Source organism: Drosophila eugracilis, unplaced genomic scaffold, assembly GCF_018153835.1.
Source record: "Drosophila eugracilis isolate 14026-0451.02 unplaced genomic scaffold, ASM1815383v1 contig_1636, whole genome shotgun sequence".
Taxonomy (NCBI): domain Eukaryota; kingdom Metazoa; phylum Arthropoda; class Insecta; order Diptera; family Drosophilidae; genus Drosophila; species Drosophila eugracilis.
The window spans coordinates 1-25,455 of NW_024572464.1; the positions used below are offsets into that span (position 1 = coordinate 1).

The following is a 25,455-nucleotide window of genomic DNA, read 5'->3' on the forward strand; positions in this document are numbered from 1 at the left end:
TTGTAATTAATATGCAGCAGTCGAGCAGCGGAGAGTGGCCCGGTTAATGGCCAAAACTCGCAGCATGTGTGCCAGGACTGAGCAGCCAGTGAAGCGTTCCTTCGGGTGTGTTTGTGTATAAACAGTCAAAGGGAACTGACGCCGATACCGCTGCCGATGTCCATTGCCCACCAAATAACTCAATTTTCACTTAGGTGGCCTGGCTCTTGACGCTCGCGGGAAACACCAATAAACACTTTTTGAAACAAATCCCGAACTTATTTCGCAGCAAACCACAGTAGCAGCAACTGCAACAGCAACTGCAGCAGTAACAACTTGGTAGCAGGCGCAGTAAAAGTTTCTGACAGCGACAACATGACGTGCAACTGCCAACTGCAAATTGCACTTGGGTGTGGACCCTCCTCCCAATTTTTCAGCTGGCTTTTAGTTCCGCTTCTGGCTCCCTGGCTCATTGCCACCTGCATGGGTGACGGTTGCTAAGTCAACAAAGCAAACAACTGTTGCTCTCGCTTTGAATATGTGGAATCGGCTGAACTGTCTCAAAGCACGACTCAATTTGCGCTTACCGAAAAGACAAAGTTGCTGCCTTTGCCTGCATGCGGACAAATGTCAAATATTTAGTTGTACAACGAAACTTTCCCTCCAGAAATTGAAAAAGAAATATTAACCCGTGGGACCGAAAGCAAATGCCCCGATTCTGCCAGCATTGCCAAACTTTCGCGCTGCAATTATATCGTATAAAAATTATTATTATTGAGTCTGTGGTGCTTTGTTGCATTGTTTGCCAGCAATTTTCCAGTGTTTGATGTGGTTGCTGGGCCACCGCAGCTGTCAATGGTGAGATTGAAAGCGGACGAGTATTTGCCACCATAAAAACAGTGATTTATATTTTCCACTCCCAGCCCTTACTACAAATGGTTTCCCAATGAAACATCCCTTTGAAATACTTGAATAAATACCGCCAGAAGCCTAAAAGCACGCTACATGTTTTTCGTATCCTCGCTGATTAAAGAATCAACGGAGCGTATGGGTAAATACAATTTGCTTTTTAAGTAGAACTAATAAAGTGAATTTAATAATTATTTATTTTCAAAAAACCGATATTTTTATAAAATGTTGCTACCTCTTCGCAAAACTCCATCCTGGAAGTGTGCTCCGTTTTCTCACAGCTCAGCTGACAACGGGGTGTATTCGAGGATTGCTAACTACTTTCGAAGCCTTGAACTTGTGACATGGAACTGCATTAATGAATTAAGATACTCTATGCCAAAAGTCACAACTATTTTTGTCAGTGATTTAGGAGGTGAAAGTAAAGTGAAAAACATAAAGAGTGGTAAGGATAAATGGCCCACGTTAAGCAACACAAATGTAATAAATAATGGCAGAATTTTATAATTCCTCCTTTGTGGATCCTTTTGGAGGAGTATCTTTTCCTTCGTCCTACTAAAGCCTTTAGCTTTGTGGAAAAAATGCTTGGAAATATCTCTGGGCGTCAAGGAGCTTTGCACGGGCGACACTTGAAAGTGCCGTGAATGTGTCGTTTTAACAATTTATTTTGTGCGCACAGCGAGCCGCTCATTAGTACAGAAACACCAACGCATACACACTAGCAAATATGTTGGCTCACACACGCAAGGACACGCACTTAGCATCCCTCGTCGTCGATTCGGTCGGCTGACTGCTGCATATCACCTTAATTACGGGCAGCAGTCTGGGCGCAGTCAGACGGCTGAAATGGCGAATAGCTAACAGCGTTTATGGTGGCCCAAATTGCCGGGACGGATCCTTGCTCCCTTCTACCCCAACACCGATTCACTGGCATATTGTCGCTGTCGTTACGCTTTAGCGATTTGCCACTGTACCACACTCGCACACAGACGCAGAAGAAAAAGAGCAGCGGATTCAGTTTGCACTCGACTGCTGATAAGCGTGCGATTCCTGCGGGCAAGGACAGACACAGACACACATACACATCCTGATGGCCATGGAATACATGCTTACCGTTGGTTTTTGCGTTTATATCGGGCTTATGTTACGTCTAAGTGAAATTTAGGGACTCCACTCAACAGCGTGTACCAAATCCTCCAGCATAGTTCAGTTTCCGGGCCATGTGTGCTTTCATTTCCCATGATGAGTTACCTTCCACAGAAGCATGAAGCCATCATGGCATACACCACACCCATCTGCTCACCCACAACAAGGTTACACAATCCATACTCAAGAGTGTCGTCAGCTGGCAGGACACAGATCGGAATAAAGAAAGAGCCGCTTCCACCTGCAACAGGACCATTGCCACTTACACAAACCACAGCTGTCAAAAAGGCCCATTTTAACAATAACCACCAGTGACCTTGGGAAAGTATTAGGGACGCTGTTACCTTGATATTGACTTCGTCAGACCAAACTACATTTTGGTACCTAAGCATTTTATTGGTTTTTGTACCGTTTTTAAATCACATGTTTTAAAAACTGGAAATTTCGTTCGATTTTTTTTTTTGTAAATGTAATGGTAATTTGCAAAAATATTTTGGGGAGAGTACCTCTTCTACATTTTCCATCACTGAGAAAACCCATTCCTAGCATGGTCTGCAAAGAGTGGCCGGAAACTGGAGCCGGGCCCAGACCGAGGCCATTGTCCAACCACTTCATTTCGATTCTAATAACTCCAATTACAAATGGCGGATAGGATAAAACCATTGTGCATATGCTGGGGATTCTATGAGTGTGCGGGTGCAGTTTCGTTTCACTTTCTTCGCAATGTGAGCGGCATATGTGGAGTGGCTCAACTTGTTGCTGGACTTTATGACATGCCAGCCGCTTTTTATCCAGCTACTATTTCAGGGATTTTATGTGGAAAGGATAACTCATCGAATGCGCAGGCAGACGCAGCAGGCAAAGCCAATGCCGGCGCATTGTGAATGGCAAAAACGAGAAACTCGCACAAAGGAAAGGTTCGGTTCCGCAGTGTGCCAAATAGTGAATCCTGCAATTAGGCTGCAAATGAGTTTTCCAGTTCACATCGGGAATTTGTCAAGCAAAACAAATTTATTCCATCTACATGGATACTTAAGAGCTAGTTGACTTGGACGATGATGCAGGAGTGGGCAGGTGATTGTTTGGAAAGCGATTGCACTCGGACTTTCGCCAGTACACTACTTGACGCGGAAGCCAGGCACAGAGTGGAGGCAGGTAATCCTGACCCTTGCGATCACATTGGCAGGCAGAATGCACTCCAGGCGGAGCAGATGCAGCAACTGGAGCAGCACTGGCGGGGGCTGCAACAGGCTGAGCTGCCAGGAAGAATTAGGACAGGAGCACTACCCTCGTTGGAAATGCCCGGGACACTCGGGCAACTGGTTTGTACTGGTTTTGGATGGCCAACTGGGCTTGGCAGCATCCTCAGGTTTGCGGTACTTGACAAGTGTGCCTCCGGCTTGTTGGTGGAGCTGGTCTTCAGAGCGTTCAACTGTAGCCAGGTTGGACACATCTGATTGCTTGGTCAGCACATAGATGGCGGATATCCTCTGCTGGGCGAACTACTTGGCCAACTCGGAGGGCGGCGCGTTCGAAGCCTTGGTTTTCCGGAGTGCGGATGAAGACTACGCGGAGGTTCTTCTTTGTTGGTGATCTGCTGGTTGCTGGCACCCTCATCAAACTGCTCCTCAGGGCAGCATAGCTGTAAATTCCTTCCTGGAACTCCACCGCAAAGGAGCTACCTGTGGAACAACAGGAGCCTGGATCGGCGACAAACGGGAGCTTCAATGGGCTGGGAAAGCGGCAAGCCTCGCCACTCAGCACGGGCTGCAACAACTGCTGGGGGGGGGTCTCAATCCCCCCCGTCCACTTCCTGGCAAGAAAAGGACAAACCACTCATCAGCATGGGCCACAGGTTGGTAGTTGTAACCCAGTTTATGTAACTTACTGCAGCTGGCAGCAAGCAAGCAGAGGACCTACATGATTTGAAGATATAGTATATAAATGTGTTTTCCTGGCCAAAACCACAAAGAGACTTACGATAAGCACGCTTATGACTGGAAGGTGCGGTCAATTGAAAGATGACAGAAGGAACTAATACTGAAAGCTCAGCCCAATCCGGCTTTTATAGTTGGAGACACAAGCTCGCAACCTGCATCTGCCCTCTCACGAAATAAACCCAGTTTTTGGCTTCAAGAGAGAAAAGATCCACTGTTTAGGAACGACACTTGCCTTCGTCATGCTTGTTGTTGATTTGATTTCGATGCCATTCGATCGTCATTAAATACCCCCCATCGTTTTAAATATGCAGCATATGCCCCGACCTAGGCCTATCGCTAGTCCACGATCGTTTTGTCTTAGTTTTGATTAAAATGCACTCTGCGACGGTTATAAAGTTTATAAATATGCATGGCCTATCAGGAGTTTGCGATTGCAGGCTGCTTCTGCAGCCGATGCTGCCACATTATCTAATTGATTTGTGTTGGCTGCGACAGGCCGCAAAAGCAACCATCTGGATGCCGCGGGAGAGAAGCACACTGTGTTGAAATGCTTGGAAAATAAACAGCTACTGGCTTTGCGATAATATCTGGCGGTCGACGGTTTGCCAGTTGGTAGTTGTCAGTTGGTACTCGGGTTGGTCCCAGCTTAATCCGGTATTATAATTTTCATAATTTTCCACAAGCTCGCGTTTTTTCTCTGGGCACGGGTCGAAAACGTCAATCTTTTTCGACGGTTCACTTAATGATTCTTTATATATTTAAACTTTTTGGCGTTGTTTGATAGCCAAGGCCAGATAAATTTAAATTGTGCAATAGCAGCTATTATTGGGTCGAGAGGGTCGCCATAACTATTATAATTTTCTTTGGAATTCCTTTGGCAGGTATTAAGATAATTTCCTTACAACAAGTTGTCTAAGATATCCTATTTAAAGTGATGAATTCTTTAAGACTATTTTGTTTTATATTTGAACCATTATTTACAAAGTTATAAAAAAAACACTGTCATATTATATTAAGGGGAAAATGAAAAAATAGGCCTAGAAAGTTATACCTCACTTTCTATATTCGGACCATTATTAACTTGGCTTGAGAAAAATATTGTCATTATTATTTTATTTATTTAATCACATATTAATTAAATTGCAATAAAGCAATTAATCAACACCTTTAAGAAAATGTTTTTTTTTTATTTGCATGCCTACACAAAACAGGGGATTCCCATTGGCCTTATTTCCTAGGATTAGCCATGACTCCACCCAGCATTTGGCCACTCATGCTGGCTATTAGCTGGGTCCGCTGCACAACGAAACTCTTACCAAAGTTGGTGGGCCAACAAAAGCAAAGGCAGCGCCAAAAAGTGCCTAATTTGGAAATGGCAAGCCAAACAAGCCAAGAACCCACGAAAACGAAGAAAAGATTGGAAAACACGCAAACTTGGCAGCTGCTGCTGCTGCTGCTGGATGGAATCCGAGAGTTGGACCTTGGACACACCTGTCCCGAAATTGCAGCAAGTCATGAGTTGCCTCCGGCCAGGATTCAGGATTAAGCGCAGCTTAGTGTTTGGAGATACCGCGAAATAAAAAAAAGGAGACCTGGTGGGTCTAGGGGCGGAATGTTGGGCGGCAGCTTTGACGTGACTGGCAAAGTTTTTGGCAGGCGCGCAACGAAGCAGAAGCTCGTCCTCCGCAGCCCAGGATCTCATGTTGCTCAAAAATGCTTAAACTAAAACTTGCTCAACAGATTTGCACTGGCGGGAGCCTTTTTACGGCTGCACTTCGGCGTGTCATATGGCACTGGCATACTGGCACACAGGCACACTGGTGTAAGTGTGTGTTTGACCTTTGACACTAAAACAATTTGCAAAGCGAAATGATGTCAGCCCAGTGTCCTGTCTATTCCGTTTCTCCTTCTTCTCCTTGTTGTCCGCGTAGTAGTGGCGTAATTTAGTTGAAACATTCTTAAAAGTACCGCCTGTCGTAAATCTAGGGTCCTGGAAGGGATAGCGCTATGCCTTGTCATGTGGGAAGGGATGAACGGCGGGGAAAACGCCCAGCGTAGCTCATTAAAAAGTTTTCCAGCGACAACGGCGACATTTGCTTAAGAAAACATTTGCTCGGCTCTGGCGGTGGGAGTCGGTTACCAACACCTTAATGATTATCTAAGAGATACTTTGAAGATAATCCATAAAGTGTGGGGCGAAAACTCAGAAGTAAAATGTAACGCTGTTATGCTGAGTAATTAATTATTCATAATATAAAGCTATAGATAAACAGCCACCTTCGACCAGCTTTACAGTCCTCGCCATAACAACTAAATGTTTTTTGATTGAAATTTAAATTAAATTTCTTTACAAGAGGCTCAGCATTCAAAAACATTGAGTAATTTATGGGCAGCCCACTCTTCAAATTAATAGGAAGCAAAAATATCAAAACAAAAAATTCTATCAATAAGTTTGGTTTAATGATTTTTCTTTTAACGACTTTAATCAGAGCAATTATTATTAAATAACTTCACTGGCTATGAATAATTATGATTTAACGGCTGCAATCGATTGACTTTCTCAATTTGCAATTATGAATGCAATTAAAAGCGCCGGCAGATTAACGGACTTACTTAATAATTTGACTTTCAATTAAATTCAGAAGTCAACTATCATAAATTTTTTAAAGTTCTACAACTTAAACAACCATTTTCATAAAGGTTTTTCAACTTCTAAACTTTGAACTTAGCCCTTGAGATATCTTTGATACTTAATTATTGAAATAAGTCGTTGACGTAAAGTATCGGAATGTGTAATGAAGTAACCGAAAACTTTCCACAAACGCGTGGATATATTTATCGATTTAATCTTTAGGAACACATCAAATGGTTTTAACTAATTAACAATTAATTTAATTAACCTTTAAGCAATCTTTGGCACTAGCCTATAAGTTATTACTAAATTAACGTCTTTTCCCGGTGGCGAGATATTCCCGGAATAGCGCCTGCAATTTGGCAGTTTCCAATTCACTAGCCTGCTCATGTGTCTCGTATTCATCGCTATCTTTTGGCCGGATCTTAAAGATCACAGGAGTTTCTGTTGGCTGTGGCTTAAGTTGGATAACATTGGCCTTTTCAATAGCATGGTTAATACTATTTCCCGGTAGTCGATCATAGTCACTCCTCAACGCACTCAGAGCTCTTGTAACATCCGCAGGAGTTTTGTATTTTACAAAGTGGACAGAAGGTTTATCAGTTGCCTGCTGCTGAATAGCAGCCTGTTGTTGGGCCAGAGCATCTGCATCCGCCTGCCGGTGAAGCACAAAGATGTCCAACGGATTATTGACTGCCAGTTGCTTGGCAGTCAGTGAAAAGAGATTCGTCTCCGGAGTTCGGATAAACACCACCTGTTGCGGCGGGGAGAGCACCTGAGCCAATTGTCTGGCAGATTGCCATGGAGCCATTAGATCCTCCTCCGGTGGAGCTGCGTAGGTAAAGTATTCCGTGGCCAATTTTCCTCCAATTGATACCTCATTTCCAGCCGGCAGGTAGACATTTCCCAAGCCATGGCTAATACCAAGAAACAGCGAAAGTACCTACAAGAAATTCAGTTAGTTAATCTTCAGTTAAGGCCGGCTTTCCTGCTCTCAACTTACCAACAAGGAGTACATGGCTGTGATATTCCGCGCCGGCTGAGTTTTGGCCATTTTTACCGCTCGAAGCGCTGTTTGGTTATAATCCAGTCCCAGCAACAAAACCATCCTTATATACGACACAAACAAATAGCAGTTCGAAAGTAAGCTGACTTCTCGGCCGCGGCGTCTCTCGTTATGATTTTATTTTATTTCGCTATTTTTGCATTTTTTGTTTCTATAAAAGATTTCTGCAAACGTTTGCTCTGGTTTGTGTGTTTGTTTGCCTTTGCCTGCTCCGATTATCCATGTTAATGTCGTTCAATTTTGAAATCAAATTTCAGGGGTTTGCAAGACCCCGAAACAAAAGCCAACTCCATAATATGAACAGAAGTGTGGTTGTGCGTCTGACCCGTTGCCCGGCATGAACTTGAATTTAATTCGCATAAAATTTACAAATGAGCTCCCAATTTGAATTAGTTATAAAATATTTTCATATGATATTGGGGCCCCATTGTTGTCGCCTGTCATAGACGAAGCCATTTGTTTTGACTATCAGCATTTGCCCCTGCGGCTTACACCTCCGCAGCTCTACTTTCACTCCCCAGGTATTTTTACGGCCGACGTTTTATGGCTACTGATTTGTTAATTTACACGTCATTTTTGATGTTTTAGCAGGTCTCTTCTCTTTTTTTTAAGTCTAGGCCCAAATCTCTGATAAGCTGCTTACCGAAATTAACAACTCCAGCTCAGATCTGGCTGAGAAGAAGAAACAGAAACACAGGTGGCACATTCATTGACATATCTTCGGCTTTATTTACGCTATAACTAGTTACCCGTTGGGGTAGTCTTATGGCACTAATTTTATGTCTTAATTTAACAGGTGGGCCTACTGAGAGCCGCAGGCGTTTACCTGGGGTTGGGAGATGGGAAGACCATGCGACTTCCCATGACGCTCATTAGCCCGGAAATCAAAGCGTCTTGATCTGGCCGAGCGGTAGTCCGCATTGGCATCATTGTAGTTAGCTGATAGATCCTGTTGAGCTTCCGGAACGGGTGGCAGATCTATCTGTCCAATGGATGAAAGCTCCGGCTGGAAGAACCAGCCGCTTTGTAGCCCTGCGGAATGGAGAGTAACTGGGCAAGGGTGGCAGACAGCCCAGACTGTGGGTTGATATGCCGATTGTTGAGCTGTGTTAAGATAAGCAGCTTGGGAACCTGGATAGTCTCCAGGACGAGGTTCCTCGATTGCAACTGCTGTTCAGGATAATATCCCAAGGATGATGCCTGCGCCTGCTGTGGAATCGTAGCTCCTCCGCCGATACTGTGCCTGAATATATTGCTGGGCCTGAGCAGCCTCCGCCTCTGTCCTACACAAAATGAACCTGTGGCTTGTGTTTGTGCTGTGCCCTTCAATGCACTTATTTCAGTGGCCAATTCATTAGCATCCGTCTGCTTGTTGAGCATAGATGGCAGTCTTATCCTCGGTGGTTTGTTTGGCCAAGGCGTTGAGAGCACCCACCACAGCCTTGTTTTCCGGAGCCTTGATAAACACCACCTGGAGATTCTTTTCGGACAGAGTTGCCAGCTTGGTTTGTACTAAGTCTGCCTCCTCTGCGGAATCATAGGAGCCTCGAGGCATAGAAATGCTTAGTGAAAAGTCCGCATTCGGCTGGTAGTGATTTCCAGGCTGACTGGATACCTCTCTTCAGCCAAAGCAATTCATTTTATAGCTATTGACAGCTCCTTCATAACTATTTATTGGTACTGGTAACCCAATTCCATAGAACGCCAGCCAATAGCGAGAAACTAGGACAGAGCTCAGACTTAAGCTTTTTGTCAATTTGTTAAATTCAGTTAAACTTACCACTATTCCAAGCATGATATAACCACGAGAAGAGCAAAAAAACATTTGTCAGACAATCGCAAGCGTCAAGCATTTATAAGGTTTTTGTGCCCCTCAAAAGTGGTCCAAAAAGCTATCCAAATCGGGACAAACACCCACCATATGGGGTAAATAGTTCAATGTCTGAAATTTGTTACAAAATTCGCGATTCCCCATCGATTACAACACACTTTTATATTAACAATATTTTATTTGTGGAGACATCTCGAAATTGAAAGATTTACTAACTAGGGCAACATGGGTTCGCAGCGAGTGCGTAGGAATCGTTGATGGGTCATGGGTCAGTCTCGAGGTCAGTTCAATGGCTACTGGCGGAAACAGAGGACCGAAGCGGGGAGGTAAGAGCTACCAGGAGCAGAGAGGAGCAGCCACGTGCTGGGCAGCGGGTTGAGATGCAAAGTTCAGGACGGGAGCGACGCCTCCGTTCTGCGGATGGTGGAGGATCCACCCAACTGATCATACTCCGCCGAGATACTGGATGGCCTGCTGGGCGTGATCGCATCCCCTGTTGGTGCGGTACTTCCACGAATTGAACCTCGGGCTTGTTGTTGTTGTTGTTGTGATGGCGTTCAACTTGTTGCTGAGATCTCCAATATCGGCTTCCTTGTTCCAGGAGACATAGATGCTCTCGCTTTCTGCTGTCCAGCCCTGCTTGGCACAGAGCCACGGCGGCAGTCTCAGACCAGTGTTTCTCGGGTCCCTTTAATGAAGATCAAGCATCGGGAGCCTTGGTTCAAGGTGGAGCCGGAGACCTGCTCAGAGGCAGCTGACATTCATTAAAGTCCTGCCTTTCCATCTGCGCAGGTAAGGTGTGAAGAACTCCTTCTGGAAGCTCTGCCTGAGGAGCCACATAGGGTTGTTAGCGACAGCAGGGAGCAGGTTCGGGAGCGGCAGCAGGAAAGCATAGGGTCTCGGCGGGAGCATCCTGGATAGCCACATCAGGAAGGAGGAGCAGCTGGAGCCGGAAGGAGTTAGCGAAGGATGTGGCAATTGGAGTAGGGGCCGCAGGCTGTGCTCAGCCACCCCTGGCACTCACGATGGCAGCTGCAAGGCACAGAGCCTGAAAATCAGAACAAAAGGATCAGTTATTCTTAATGAAGTTCCTTGATCCTAACAATAGAATACTTTATACACAATAAGACGCGCGGCATCTTGGTTTCTTGTTTGTAGGTGGATGGGCCTGCCTGACTGCTGATCGAGCGCGGCAGCGTAACCAACTCCACGACGCCCACACTTTGCGCGTGAAATCAATGTGCACTTTGAACAAAGTTGATTTTCTTTTGCCATCATTTAAGCCTTCTTTTAATTGGTTGTCTTTAATTTTGCACCTTCATATTCGAGCATGCCCTCACATCAGCCGACTCGATCTCCAGCTTCACTACTCCCATCTTTGCTTTGGTCAACGTGTTTTTTTCATGTTATCTAATAATTCTCCTTATATATCTTTTTTGGTTAGTTTCGAAAGCTTTTTTCTTCTTATAATCATTAAATATGCTACAATTTTTGCGGCGCTTCTAAACAAACTTTCGCCGAGTTTTCTGCTTATGCTAATAAGCCGTAGTGTGGTGCTCTGAAAGAGTCGTCGATGACCATCACTATTCTTTGTTATTGGCCATTCATCCACACTCTGTTATCACTCACACAGGGTATGCCGTCTTTGGTTCCGGTCTCGCAGTTGCTGGTAAATTTGGAGTTGTTAATAGTCGTTATTATTCAACCTTTTACTCAATGAAGATTAATTAACATTTTACCAGATAAAAATTTTAGCTCGATTGCTTCATTGTGCATCCCAAAACATAAATTTTTATTGATCCACCCTGTATTCCATTTGGCGCCATCGCATTGGAATTTGCAGGGCACTCCGGGCATGTAATAAAACGCCGAGGGGTAGGCGGGCACCATTCTACCGGTCCAGCGAATGCCGGCTCAACTATTATCAGTAAAATTTCCGACATTAAATTGACAACTTTATGGGTCCGTTACCCAGTTCCCACAGCAGAGGACAGAAATAGCTACAAAAAAAAGTTAAAGTAAAAGAAGAACTCAGCTTGAGGGCCCGTTCGACAATCCACAGATAACACAAAAGTCATCAACAAACGGTCTAGCTAAAAGCTGGGCGGCACTCTTAGGCGATAACGCAGACGGAGCACCGACGAGAGGGCAGGCATGAGTTCTCGGGGATCGGGCGGTAGCCTGGGACGGCCTGGTCCGGCGGAGGAAGTTCAGGCGTTGGCAACACCACCGTTACGGCCTGGCTGGATCCTCCTCCCAACTGGTCGTACGCCAGAGACTGGATGGCACGCTAAAGGGCATCCTCTCAGGAGTCCTGGTAAATGGGATTTAGTGCATCACTCAGGCTTGTTGTTCATTGAGTTGCTGTGTGGATGGTGCCCTAACTCCTGCAAGGTCTCCGATGTCGGCCTCCATTGCTTGTTCAGTATTAGTTAGAGATGGCGGTCTCCCGGTTGGGCAGCCTGCTTGGCCAGAAATAGAGCAGCGTTCTCCAGACCACGGCAGCCCTCGGGGTCCCTTGATGAAGACCACACGCAGACCCTTGTTCATTGGGCTTGAGCTGGCAACGCGTCTCCAAAGCCTGGGTCATCGAAGTCTCCTCGTTGGTGGTGGTGAAGGTGGAAGAACTCCTTCTCAAGTTCAGCAGAGGGGCGGGGCGCTGTGGGGAGACTGGGGCGTCGCCAGTCCAGCGGATCCCAAGCCGGATCCAAACCAGGAGGAACCGAAGTCCAGAGACAAGTCCAAGAGAGCCGACCAGATGGATCCCCAGATCGATAGAGCCACGCCGTAAGCCTCGTCCAAGCTTCCGAAGTTGCTGCCGCCCAGCCCAAGATCCGCTGCCGCCACCCAGGCCCAAAGATCCGCTGCCGCGCCTCCCAGGCCTGGGCGCGGATCCGCTACCCGCCGAGGCCCAAGGGATCCACCGCCGCCCCCAGGCTCAGGGAACCGCTGCCAGAGCGAAGGACAGTCCGGAGCTGGAGAGTGGCCGAGACGGCTTGTAGTTGTAGCCGAGCTTGTCGGTGGAGGTGATGGCCAATATAGCACAAGACGATGAAGGCGCGCATCTTGCGTTGATTGCTATTCTAGTTGTATTTGAAGTCGGAAAAGTCAGAATGATGTCGACCTTGAGCCACGCCGAGCCATTTATATTGTTTGGTCGGGCGTCAATCAGAAACAGGCGTGTATGACGCTGCTGAGATCGCGATAAGGTTCGCATTGTCTGCGGGCCTCACCTGTTTTCTGTTTTTCTTTTTCCACTTGCCTTGGTTTGAGCTTGGATTTTGGTCTAAAACCGATGGTGATGTTGACGTTGAAGCAGAAGCCGCGGCGTTGGTGGCGTAGCGTTGATTAAAATTTGATGAACTCTGTAGCCACGGACAACAAAAATTTTTATGCAAATCAGCCGTTGTAGCAATGCCGGGTTATGCAGCCCAAACTGTCCGATCATGCAGTAGCCGTGTTCCATTGAGCCTGCCCATTTTGATATGCAACCTGATTGGGGATGATTGAGTGCAAAGACTCTGGCCTCCTCTTTGTTTTTTTGGAATAATTTCCAGCTTTCAATAATTTTAAATTGCTTGCCCCAATGGTTTTTTGACTGTTTGCCCACGTCGTCTGCCGTCCGATGTCTCGTGCAATTTGTCAAACATTGCCATTCCACTTCGAACCGCGAAGTGTGGCATGCAGCCAAGAAACATGCTTGCTTAAGGTTGTACACCACAGACACAGATATCACGCACCGGATTATGCTGCCAAACGCTGGCAGAGAAAAACATCTTAGGTTTCCGCTCTTACGGTAATTTTCACAAACAGCTTAAACGGACGGATCTCATATAATTCAACGCTGACCGAACTTGCTTGCCAGCCGCCGAATGCGAAAATTCCAAAAGCTCAAAGATCCAATTTAATCCGTTAATATGCCTGTACACTCAAACAAGTCTCTCAATTTATAGAAACAGCTATATTACCTAAAAAAGTTTAAGAATATTCTAAACATTGTTTGTATGTTTAAAATTGAATTTCAAAGAATCTATGTTCTGAAAAGTTGTCCGTAATCCAAGCAAAAAGCTGAATTCAACACAAATTTAAAGTCGTAGGAATTAAATCTTAAAAAAATGTTTCAATATATGCAAAGTTTATGTCAAAATTCCAAATTCAATGAAGATAGGGTTTGTACAAATTCTAGGAAAAGATTTATGAATGAAAACAAAAATAAATAAACTAAAATATTATAGCGTTGTAGTTTTCCTTTTTCAGTTAACTCATAATAGAAAAGAAAATATATTAGATATGTTAATTCCTATGCACATAAATATAAGTATATTCACCAAATTGCTATAGATTATCACGCAACCAGTTAAAAAAGAAAAAACAACAAAGAAAAACATCTCTAGGTTTCTCTAATTTGTACTTTGGCAAACAGCTGATGAACGGACTCATGGGCGAGGCCGAACCCGCCACAAGGCAGCAGTGCACCTGAAGCTGTAAAACCCAATTCAAGCCGTTAATATGTCTAGGAATGGCTAAGAAGATCCGTAAGAACAATTTTAAATTTACATATTGAACAAATAAATTTATTTGCTCCAAAATCTCAACAATAACAGAGGAATTTCAAAGGGTATACAATTGCCTTTGATTTTGAACCGCGGCAGAATGTTGCGGTGGCAAGAGTTTCTTCTGGAGTGGTGGGGTGTTATTAAGAGAGATGGGGGCAGGCCTCGGGCAGGCGCGGCGGCAGGAACCGGCGGCGCCTGACCGGGCTGGCACTGGGCAGGAGCGGCCGGGAGGCAGTTTAGGGTGGATGCAACACCACCGTTTTGGGATTGGCTGGGATCCCCTCCGAGCTGGTCGCAGTGCCTGTCCCCTGATGGCGGCTGGCTCGGGTGTGATCCCCTGAGTCCTGTAATTTGACGAAGTGCACCATTGTTGTTGTTGTTGGCTTGCGGATGGCGTTCAGCTACTGGGATCCTCCACCGTCGGCTAAGACAGGACATAGATGGCGGTTTCCTGGCCAGCAGCCCGGTTTGGCCAGAGTCAGAAGTGCATCCTCCAGTCCACTAAGTCTCCTGGTCCTCAGGAAGACCACAATGCGGAGAGCCTTGTTCACAGCGCGTTGGCAACCTGGTCAGAGGCAGCTGACTGCTGGAAGTCACCCTCATCGGCGGTGTAGTGTGAAGAATTCCTTCCTCCAGCTGGGGCTTGATACAGCGAAGTTGGAGCAGCAGGTGACTGGATCCTTCCAGAGAATGGCCAGATGCTGGACCGGCGGGGCAAAGACTCCACTGGGTCCTCAGCAGAAGGCTGGGGCATCGCCTCTGCTGGTGGCAGATCCAGATGGCTGTGCCCTCAACCTCAGCGGGAATGAGCCACTTAGGCTGGAAGGGTTGTAGCCTAGTTTGTCGGTTTCCGGCCAAAACGCAGGCGAGGCACACAGCAAAGGACAACGAGGAACTGACGCGAGGGGTGAGCTGCTGTGGGATTGATGTCGGCGGTGAGATGAGCCTGGTTTATGCAGATGGAAACCATTGAAGCTGCGTGTAAAGCGTTGCTCTGGCTAAAGGGTTTAATTATGGTTCAAAACCACCTAGATCAGGCAAAAATACCAGTACCACCCCTACAAATAGAGTAAGCGAAGTGGGTGGCTGACCGCAGGCCAACCCGTGGCCTGGAAGCGAGCGCTTCATTTGAGCTGGCCAAGGCCGTTGAGCCGACGCTATAAAACTCATATTAAATTCAATATGCTGCCTTCTTTCCTTAATCAATAATTGCTGGTTTTGGCTGCTTTGGGCCAGTGCGGGCCAACCTGCCAATCTTGCTTGCACAGCTATCGTTGAAATCAACACAAAATTCGCAATAAAAGCCGAGCGGATCGGCCTGCATCGTAAACCATTGGTGGTAATTTGATGGATGCAAAAGAGCAATGATGGATACGATCAAACTGACCCGAATCGAATTCAAATCAAAAACAATCCAAACCGTTGGATGATGTGTGTCGCCCAATGTTTAGAGCAAAAAACAAAACGTTTGATGTGGCCGTTTCATAAAATGAGGCGCGCCTAGTCAAAAGCATTTTTTCATGCTGTACAACATTTTGCAACGATTCGCCATTATATTGCCTTATTCGCCATGGCTTTGTCCGGCATCTGGCCGTTGTGTTAGCTGCTTTATGCAACAATGTGTAGTGGTGGAGGCGACCTTCCATCCTCGCTGAAAGTGAAGAAGCGGATCGCTAAATATAGCCGCCATCAGAGCATTTTTTGTTTTTTTACTTTTTTGGTTATATTGATCATCGGCTGAATATCGCTAATTAACAACTCACCGTTGCGCCTTGTCAGCGCCGAACCGAGTAATTCGATAATTGGTCTCTTAATAAACAATTACTTGGCGCCATCTGATTTGGCAACCAGCGCGGACCTGCGAACCCCAAAACAAAACAAACACAATCTAAAACTAAATTCAATTCTGGCTAGCTCCTAATTCTTGTAATGTCGCTCTTTCGTCGAACCAAAACATCACGGTTTTATGTGCAAAGCCAGCGCAAATATTTGCAACCGCATGACAGTGTGACGAATCATAAAAATATATATTATAAAGAAACCTTTAATCTCTTATTTATGCATTTTTTAAGGCAAATTTGAACTCTTCACCACATATCGTTTACACGCAGCCGAAGAACTGAATCTGGTGACCTATATGCTAAAGATATCGGTTACGAGATAAGTCAGTAACCAATCATCTCTTTGCAAACCAAAACAATCAACATGCGTTCCTTTCCTCGTCCTTTGCTTAATTGTCTGGCCATTGACAACTGATACAACTACCAACCAGTGGCCCACTCTTCTTCGGGATTGGCTTCCAGCGCCATCTGATCTGCCAGCAGTGATGGCCCGCCTTCTCCTGGGACCCAGGATTCTCTTGCCGCCATCCATCATCTATTGCTGACGCCCTTTTGAAGGATCCCAGTCTGCTGCTGCTCCCTGCAACCACGCTGCTCGGCCCAACTGGAAGGGCACCTTCACCTACACCGCTGATGAGGGTGCACGCACATCCAGCTGCCTCCGACCAGGCTTTTCACAACGCTGTGAAAACAAGGCTCTCCGCGTGGTTTTCTTCTCACTGGGCGACCCGAGAACGTGGACTGGAAAAGGAGCGCGCTCTGGCTCTGGCCAAGCAGGCTGCCCAGCAGGAGACCAAGCATCTATGTCCTGAACAAGCAGGCCGACATTGAGATCTGGCCAACAAGCTGAACGCCATCCGCAACAACAACAAACATTCGAGGTGCACTTCGTCACAGGACTCAGGAGGATGCTGCCAATGCTCATGGCGCCATCCAGGGACAGTACGGATCAGCTCGGAGTGATCCAGCCGTCCCAAAACGGTGGTGTTGCACTTCCGAACTTCTGCTGCATCCCAGCCCGCGCTCCTCGAAAAGCGTTTCCTTGCCAGTGCTCCGTGGACCGTTATTTCTGCCCGCTAACATCTTCCGTCGCTTCCGTTTGTAAGCGCTAACTGCTGTGCTGTTGATTTGTTGCCTAGTTATCATGTTGCTTTTTATTCTATAAATAAACAGAACATATAAATAACCTCCTGTCCCATTGATAATTCTGGTCTTAGCATTGCATCGCTTCATCAGGAACGGTGTGAGATGGCCAAATGTACTATACCTTTGGAATTTTCTAAAGGCACATTTAAAAATCACAAAAAAAATAAAACAATAGGGTTTTATTAATTCGATACGAACCATTTCCAAAAATAGTTCGGATGTTTATATTTATTTTTGTTAAAACAATAAAGTATGGGCCACCACAAAATATTATAATGTAGGTGGAGACATCTTTTAACCAGAAGGCTGACAATAATAAACAACCTTATCCTTGAAAACTATTTCAATGATCCGATAATCGAACGTCTAATGGTAATCATTTTTATACGTCTTAGACATTAAAATTCTTCTTTTAGAAAAAACAATTTCGTGAAAGGATTAATTACGTTCAGAAATAAAAATATTTAAAGAAATAATTATTTTATGGTAAAAATAACACTTTCACCAATACTCAATTTTTAAAACAGCAAAATAAATTCATGAAAACAACAAAATATTTATCATATATTTTTCTATAGTATTTTTGGAAATTGCGTTAAGAAAGAGGTCTTCCCAAAATAAGCTCCACTATTCATAAAAAACATGAATATAGAAAACCAGATTCACATTCCGCTAAGCTGGGTGACACAGCTTTTATGGTTAAGTTTTTTAAAAATGAGAAATATATCAAGTAATTTTCATTAAAACATCCTTATTTTAAGACAAAGTATATTAGGGGACCTATTGTATAGTTTCGGCATCCATTAATGTACCATTTATACTGACGCAATCCGAAGTGTCTGGCCTTATAGGGATTCTGCCACTCCCAGTTATTTTAAAACAGGTTTCTGCAGAGTTCAAAGCTTCCGGAGCTTTTGACTTTGAAACCCCAAAACTAAAAGTTGCTTGAAATTCTAGACCCACTTTCGATAGTGAAAAAGACAAACAGAAAACGACAAGAAACTGGCAACCATCAATGGATCGGCATAATAGTATGGAATAGATTATGATCGATTCGTAGGCGGAACTGAAAGAATGCATCACATTGTGGAAACGTTTTAACAGACCGTCAGGAACATTTATAGACGGCCTTACTTTTGGTGAAAAACGGTTTGATAGTTTTTGCAGCATTTTCCCAAAATCTGAATTCCGCAGTTTTCATTCGGTCAAGAATACATCATAAGCTACGAACCGGTCGAGAATTTAGCTGGGGTAATTGGTCAGAAAGTCTGGGTCGCTGACTGGATGGATCTCAGAAATGTTAGATTTTCACTAATCATTTCATAAGCGCAATCATTGTATAAAAACTAGTTGAATTATGGAGCAAAACCAGACGGAATGGTGTCGGTTGTTGTTCTAAGGCGGTTCTTAACTACTCCAGAATGGGTATAAAAAAGTTGCTTCCTCGATCTGGATTCATAGTCTTGGCCCCTTTTGCCTGTTCAGCACACCTCCTAGCACTAAAACAATACTAAACGTTTTTAATATCGCCTTCTGCCTGATTGGTGCCGCCGTCGCAGCCCAGTACAACTATGGAGCGGGATTTTCTGAGCCGCCTGATATCGTTCCCAGCTTCGCCGGAAACGGTGTGGGTGACTAAGCAGTGGTGCCGTGCCAGCAGCCCGGACTACTCGGTATCCAGTGAACTGAACAAGGAGTACTTCACCTTCAGCCGGATGAGCTGGGTGTCTTCGGAGGATCCCTTGGGCTGCTCAGAAGACGGTGGAACAAGGGACTGCGGGTGGTATCAAGGGACCGAGAACCGTGGTCTGGAGAACGCCATTTGGCTCTGCCGCTATGCAGGCTGCCGGCAGAAGACCGCTCCGCAGGTCCTGAACAAACAGACCGACATTGGAGATCTGGCTGAAGTTCAATGCCGCCCGCCAGAATGCCAATCCAGCGTCCTGAGGTGCACTTCTGGGTCAAGTACAGGACTCCTGAGGATGCCGTAATGCCCAGTGCCATCCAGTCGGCACGACAACCTGGGAGGATCCAGCCAGTCCATCAACGGAGGAGTGCCAACGCCATCAACTTCGCTTCCCAGCTGCCCTGCCCCTGCCCGGCTACAGTGGAGCCAACTACCTCCTCCTGCTGCCGCCACCAGCAACTCCCTACCTGCCAGCCAACATCCTGCGTCGCTCAGTGCATCCAAGTTAAGAACCAATAAACTGACAGTTATTGTTAAAAATGTTGTAGAAAATGTAATTGACTAAAAATAAACGAGAAAATCTATAAACCAATACCTTGTACTTTTTGTATACCTAAGACGCTAGATTTTCAAATTCTGGAAGTTTGGTACAGTTGCTGCATTTATGCTCAAGTTGTTTGTGTTTTTTATCGATTTTCCTTATAATAACATTTATGCAAAGCTGAAACTAGTTCTTTGGCGAGCATTCCAACAAAAGCCGAGCGCCGCTCATACTTGGTAGGCGGAAAACATTTATAGCAGCATCAGCGCTTTGAACTTCGACGTGGCAGTTGCGCCGCCAGCTTCGAAGTTGCTTAGTATGGGGTCATCAAACGCCGTCGTGGTCATGATAAAGAGAAGCAATTTGCTCCGAATTAAGAGAACCTCACAACAAAACTAAAGATGCAAGGCCTTCATCGTAAGTTGTTTGAATAGGTCAGGACTTTCTTTCAAATAAGAACTAATGATTACTCTTGACGTTCCTCTAGGTAATGTGCCCGGCAGTCGCCCGCGCCGATAAGCTCGCCACAACCATTCAGCCCCGTGGGCCACCCAGCCCGGTCTGTCCTTCGCCCTGGAAGCGGAAGCATTGGAGGTGGTTCCATCGGCGGCGGTTCCATTGAGAGGAGGAAGCATTGGAGGTGGCTCGGAGGTGGCCTATTGGAGGCGGTGGTCCCATTGGCGGTTCAATCGGCGGTACTCTGGCTGGTGGTGGCATCGACTCGGCCCTGGCGTAACTTCTATGGACTCAGCGGTCTGGGAGGTGGGTAAGTGATAGCCTCTGAGCGCCCTGTCCAACGCCCCGCTCCTCTGCCGAACTTAGAAAAGAGTTCTTCACCTTTTCCGCCAACGAACAGGACTTCCCGATGAGCCACAGGGAACTGGAGCGTGTTGCTGGATCCGTCAACAAGGGACTGCGTGTGGTCTTCATTAAGGGACCCGAGTCAGACTGGAACGCCATGGTTCTGGCTCTGGCTAAGCAAGCAGGCTACAGCAGGGAGACTGCCATCTATGTCCTCAACAAGCAGGCTGGCTGGAGATCTTGCCCAGGGTCCGAACGCCATTCAACAAATAAGCCTTGAAAAATTTGCCGGCAGGACTCCCGGAGGATGCTGCCAATGCCCATGGCAACCAGTCGCAGTAATACTGTGACCGCTGGGGAGGATCCTCCCAGGCTCATGGATGGTGGTGTGGCCCTGCCTGAACTTCTTCTGCTACCTCCGGTCTTAGCCCTAGTATGTGGCTCGCCCAGGATCCCCGACAACGCTTCAGCCTTGCCCACGCTGGTCTTCCGTCGCCCAGTGTTTTCAAGAAGGCTGCCCTCTTTTGACTTAATACAATAACTTAAGCAAATATCTACTGAAGATTTCATTCTTCCTCTGTTACATCGTTATTGACTAATGACATAATTAAGCACAAATAATTGAAATTAAAAACAAAATTGAACAAAGGTCTTCTTCATATGTGTTTTATAGGTGGTATATTTATTGTGTGGTTTTGTCAGAAGTTAACAGGTGCATTAACTGCCTTGTTCGGCAAGCTTGTTTGTGGATGGTTTAAATATAACAGAAATTCTTCAGTATCTATAATATCTCAAATAGACGACATCAAGATAGGCGATCAAGTATGTGTTTCTTCATGAGTTTATCCGGCGATTCAGATTCCGTCACTGCTTAGTACAAAACGCTGGACTAACATTCAGGGATTATAGGCGAGCTCGCATGCTAAATTAATTGTCTGCTAAGATTAAAGCCACAATTTAACCTGAGGAAAAGACATTAACACGATCTCCCGGTTTATTGAACCTCAGACTTTTCCGATGACAGTCAAGGTCGCAGAAGATGCCACAATCAAGGATGACCCGGAGCTTTCCCGGAGGCCCGCCAGTCACGTACACGAGGAATCTCGCGCAACCCACATAAGATTAATGAAGATTTATGCCCAATCGAAACCTGGATTAGCCATAAAACAAAATTAATCATTAATTTTATTAAGCCGACGATCACTTTTTGTTGGAAATCATTAACGTGCCGTTGCCCTAAGCATATTGCACCGGGCAACATAACAAAAACAATTGACTAGTCATTCCGAAGATTGCGCGAATGAGAGGCTTTTTTTCATTTTTGTGCATAAAATTATAAGCCAATTATGGGTGAATCGCGAGTAGTTCGAAAACGACTTCGGACTTGCTGGCTTTTTAAGTCAATTCAAATGAATCGCATTCAAAGTCGGCGGCGCTATTGAAGCTGCCTTGCTCAAAACAACATGTGTTAAATGTTGGAGAGCTAGAAATTATGAGTTATAGTAGATTAACAGTATCTTGAAACCTGATGGCCATTGAATACTGGCCATTTCACGAATCACGATTCGGAGAGCGAGATCGCGATGATCGCTGTGTTCCGCCAGAGGAATCCCTTGGGATGTGACCAGATTGGCTCAATTGACTGGATTCTAGTCTATAAACGTCCTCATAGCGGTATATAAAAGGTAGATAAATGTGAATACTTGTATTATTCATTCCTCTTAGAACATTGTAGGTATAACAGGCCTAGAAATGCGTGCCCTTATTATTCTAAGCATTGGGGGAGTAGGGGAAAGGGTGCCGAAGTTTATCTCACATAATTACGGCCAAGGCCCCCATTGGAGGTGGTGTGTATCCCGAGTCCGCTGCACTGCGCTGACCAGTGAGTTGGCAGTGCTGCCCCCAACTGGTTCACAAGGAGCTCCCACAGCTTGGCGCCATAATGATGCTGATCTGAAGATCATGGTGCTCGCAGGAAGGCTTGTCGACCATTAAGAAGATAGGAATGTCCGGTGTCATCTTTACTTCAATCGCCGGAGCAGGGTTAGCGAGAACGCCGTTCTTTAGCTTCACACTAAACAGCCGCCCGGGTCAACAGACCGCCATCTACGTGCTCCAGCCAAACAGACCGGATATCAACAGAGCTGGCCCAGAAGTTCAATGCCGTGCGCCAGAATGCCAACAAGAAGCCGGAGGCAAGAATTTCGGTCAAGTCGCAATCTCCCGAGGATGCTAAATGCCCAGCGTGCCATCCATCCCACACGAAATTATGAGAACCGCCACAGCCGGGCACTGTCAACGGTGGCGTGGCAAATGCCATCATCAACTTGCCTCCCAAGGAGCTGCTCCAGTTCAGCAGCTCAATGGCAGGCTCCCTGGTGGCAACCTACTTTGCCAGCCTCCATCCGCCGCCCCGTGTCACTAGGGAATCTCTTGTTAAACTTTTGTTGAATAGTACTATTAATTTTAATATTTTAAAACATTATGGTTTTCTGCATTGCTTGTGACTACTTCTATAATAGCTTCCACAATAAACCGTAACTATTGTATTTTGAAAATTCTTGTAATATATGATGAAATGAGCTGAAAATATAACTAAAAATAAATATTTGAGGAGGAGAATTTTATAATTTTATCATTTTCTAATGCCATATAATAATATATAAATAAGAAGCAATATATTTATAATGTGTAGTTAAGAGGATCCAAAAGGTATGCAAAACGTAATTAATACTCTTTTCTTGCTGAGATATGCACCAAATATAAAAATTAAGAGCAATACCTAAATAAAGACACATATATCCATCAGTTGGCTCCTTTTAGTTTAAAGTGTAATATAGTTGAAATATTATTAATAATGGAAGCGATCGAATGTACTTTGCGCCCAACTTGATTTTAACTTTCAAAGTTTGAAAGAAAATAATTCGTGAAAATAAACTGAACTGCAAAAGTTTCTTTTTCCATCGAACTAAAGGAGCAAAAGTTTTTGGTTTAAAAGCAATACAAACTATTAAATTATTTAAAAAATTTAAGGATTGAATTTAGTTACATTAGTCAACAATAAGCTAAAGTTTTAAAATCAGTCAAAGACTCGCTGGCGTTTCTTGCGATTCAGTGAGAGTGAAACGAGCGGACTTAGACGCTGACGGAAGACCCGGAAGAGGGCAGGTAGGAGTTGTCGGGGTTTCCAAGGGTAGCCTGACGCACTGGTCCGGCGGAGGCGAGAAGTTCAGGACGGGGCGGCCGCCGTTGTGGGCCCAGCCGCCTCCAGCTGGTCGTACTGATTCCTGGATGGCGCGTTGAGCGTTGGCAGCATCCTCCCGCAGCGTGGTACTGACGAAGTGCACCTCGGGCTTGTTGTTGTTGCTATGGATGGCGTTCAGCTTGTTGGCCACAGATCTCCAATATCACCTGTTTGTTCAGGTGGATGATGATGGCGGTCTCCTTGCCATGTGCCTTGCTTGGCCAGAGCCAGGGGCGGCGTGCGCCTCCAGGTCCACGCCCCGGGCCTCAGCACAACGTGGCAGGGCCTTGTTCAGAGCGGAGGAGACGCGCTCCAGCTGCTGGGGCTCATCGAAGTCCTGTTCGTTGGGCGGTGAAGGTGAAGCATCCCCTTCTCCAGCTCGCAGCTGGGGCAGGGGCGCTGTAAGAGACGGGGCACTTCAGAGCTTCACCACCGCCGATGCTGCCACCACCAATGCTACCAAGACCACCCAGACCAGCACTGGGCGGCAAAGGTCGCTGGCGCTCCGATGGAACCACACCGATGGATCTCACCTCCGATGGTTTCTACCTCCGATGGAGCTACCTCCAATGCTTCCTCCAAGATGGAGTCACAATTCACGCTGCCTCCGATGGAGCCATTGTTACCCTCCAATGCTGCCCCAGATGGAGCTTCTGCCACCACCAATGGATCCACTGCCAGAGCGGGCTGACAGGCCAGAGCTGGAGAGCCACGGCTGATAGTTGTAGCCGAGCTTATCGTGGCGGTAGCGACGCCACAAGCACATACAACCTGAAGAATGAAAAACGGCATTTCTGTAATCCTTTGTATCCTCTAAACGTACTCGTCCACTGACTTAATACTTACAATGAAGGCACGCATTTTGAATTTAGTTCTTTTGACTTTGACCACTTGGTTGAATCTGACGTTTGCATCACCGAAAGGTCCATAATATTTATACGAAAACCAACTGATCGGTGTCACCATAGACTGCGCTCAAGTTCGATGACTTACCAATGTTGTTTTTGTTGGGTTTACATTTGAGGCAATTTCTTCGGCAGCTTTTATTTCTTGAATGCTATCCACCTTCGAAAGACGACGTTGGTGCGATAAAACAATGGCTGCCGTCGAACAAAGCGCATCATCTTGCCGTCTATTCTTGCACAGCGTTGGTCGACATTATATAAATCAGATCTCTAGTCGAAGGCGTAGTACCATTCAAAATTATTTAGGGCAGAAGACCTTCCAGCTGTCACTTTGAATTCAATAGGCTCTTAGGCAGAGGAAACGGCCAGAAAGCTGAAAACTCGTTTAGCAAAAGCCACAATGTGGTCATGCTTGTGCAATGAAATGATTTTCTTCATATTTTGTATGCTAAAAATGATGGAGCACCATCGAAACGAGTATTCGGGAAAACGACTTGGTTTTTCTTACACTTTTAGTTGGTCCAGCCACATATTTCTAGCTGGAATTCTTGAAGCATCGTTGCGTCCCCCTTTGGTATTTGAAGGAGTGGTATATGGTGTATGGTATTTGGGACCTGATTGCTGCTTCTAGGGTTTGGCCATTTGAGATATTCAAACAAAATCATTGGAGCCATTGGACGCCGCTGGAGGAAACAGAACAATGGTCAAAAATTGATGTTAGAAATCACTGCCAGCCTATATCCATCTATCCTATCCATCCATCTAATCCACATTAAGGTTGGTTGTCCATCTGTCCGAGCTCATCACTCAATGCCATTTAACCCGTGGCAAATGAGAAACATCATCCCGGCAAAACGGTAGCAGCTGGAACGTTAACAGAAGGTTGCGGACCTTTTGATTTTTATTTGTTTACCAGCACCCGAAGCTACTCGGAATTCGGCGGTAATCAGCTGGCGCCACATAGGCGACCATTTAATCTGCGATCAGCGATTACTCACGTGTTTCATCATGGTCTATTGATGGATATCGCTAAAAATTATTGTTTTTTATTTTGGCAAATTTCAGGCGAGAAGAGGAGCAGGGTGGCAAACAAAACTGCTGAAACTGATTTGATTTGCATAATTAAAGAGCCCCATCTGAGAAATACCAATCCATATTTAAGATAGTTGAACCGATTTGTAAATCAATAGACAAGATAATACTGATATCACGGATACTATAGCTGATGAGT

General features: G+C 45.6%; 1 protein-coding gene and 7 pseudogenes across 1 annotated transcript; 3 read left to right on the forward strand and 5 right to left on the reverse strand.

Annotated features, from left to right (window-relative positions):
* Nucleotides 1-3,208: 3,208 nt before the first annotated feature.
* On the reverse strand, nt 3,209-5,490 carry LOC121530473 (annotated as a pseudogene).
* A 1,426-nt stretch (nt 5,491-6,916) lies between these two features.
* Nucleotides 6,917-7,669, reverse strand: LOC121530472. Its single transcript, XM_041819601.1, has 2 exons — nt 7,610-7,669; nt 6,917-7,549 (listed from the first exon to the last, which is right to left on the reverse strand). The coding sequence occupies exons 1-2, from the start codon at nt 7,658-7,660 to the stop codon at nt 6,917-6,919; spliced, it is 684 nt and encodes a 227-aa protein (XP_041675535.1). The 5' UTR covers nt 7,661-7,669.
* Nucleotides 7,670-8,320: 651 nt separating this feature from the next.
* On the reverse strand, nt 8,321-9,227 carry LOC121530474 (annotated as a pseudogene).
* Nucleotides 9,228-9,836: 609 nt separating this feature from the next.
* Nucleotides 9,837-12,568, reverse strand: LOC121530475 (annotated as a pseudogene).
* Nucleotides 12,569-16,315: 3,747 nt separating this feature from the next.
* LOC121530476 lies at nt 16,316-17,005 on the forward strand (annotated as a pseudogene).
* Nucleotides 17,006-18,403: 1,398 nt separating this feature from the next.
* On the forward strand, nt 18,404-19,358 carry LOC121530477 (annotated as a pseudogene).
* A 406-nt stretch (nt 19,359-19,764) lies between these two features.
* LOC121530478 lies at nt 19,765-22,348 on the forward strand (annotated as a pseudogene).
* Nucleotides 22,349-23,210: 862 nt separating this feature from the next.
* LOC121530479 lies at nt 23,211-24,085 on the reverse strand (annotated as a pseudogene).
* Between the last annotated feature and the right edge of the window lie 1,370 nt (nt 24,086-25,455).

Bases quoted from the DNA above. Each gene is read 5' to 3' on its own strand.
- LOC121530472 (XM_041819601.1), bottom strand. From the start codon at position 7,660: ATGGCCAAAACTCAGCCGGCGCGGAATATCACAGCCATGTACTCCTTG. The intron at 7,550-7,609 runs GTAAGTTGAGAG...AATTTCTTGTAG, and splicing joins CAGCCATGTACTCCTTGTTG to GTACTTTCGCTGTTTCTTGG.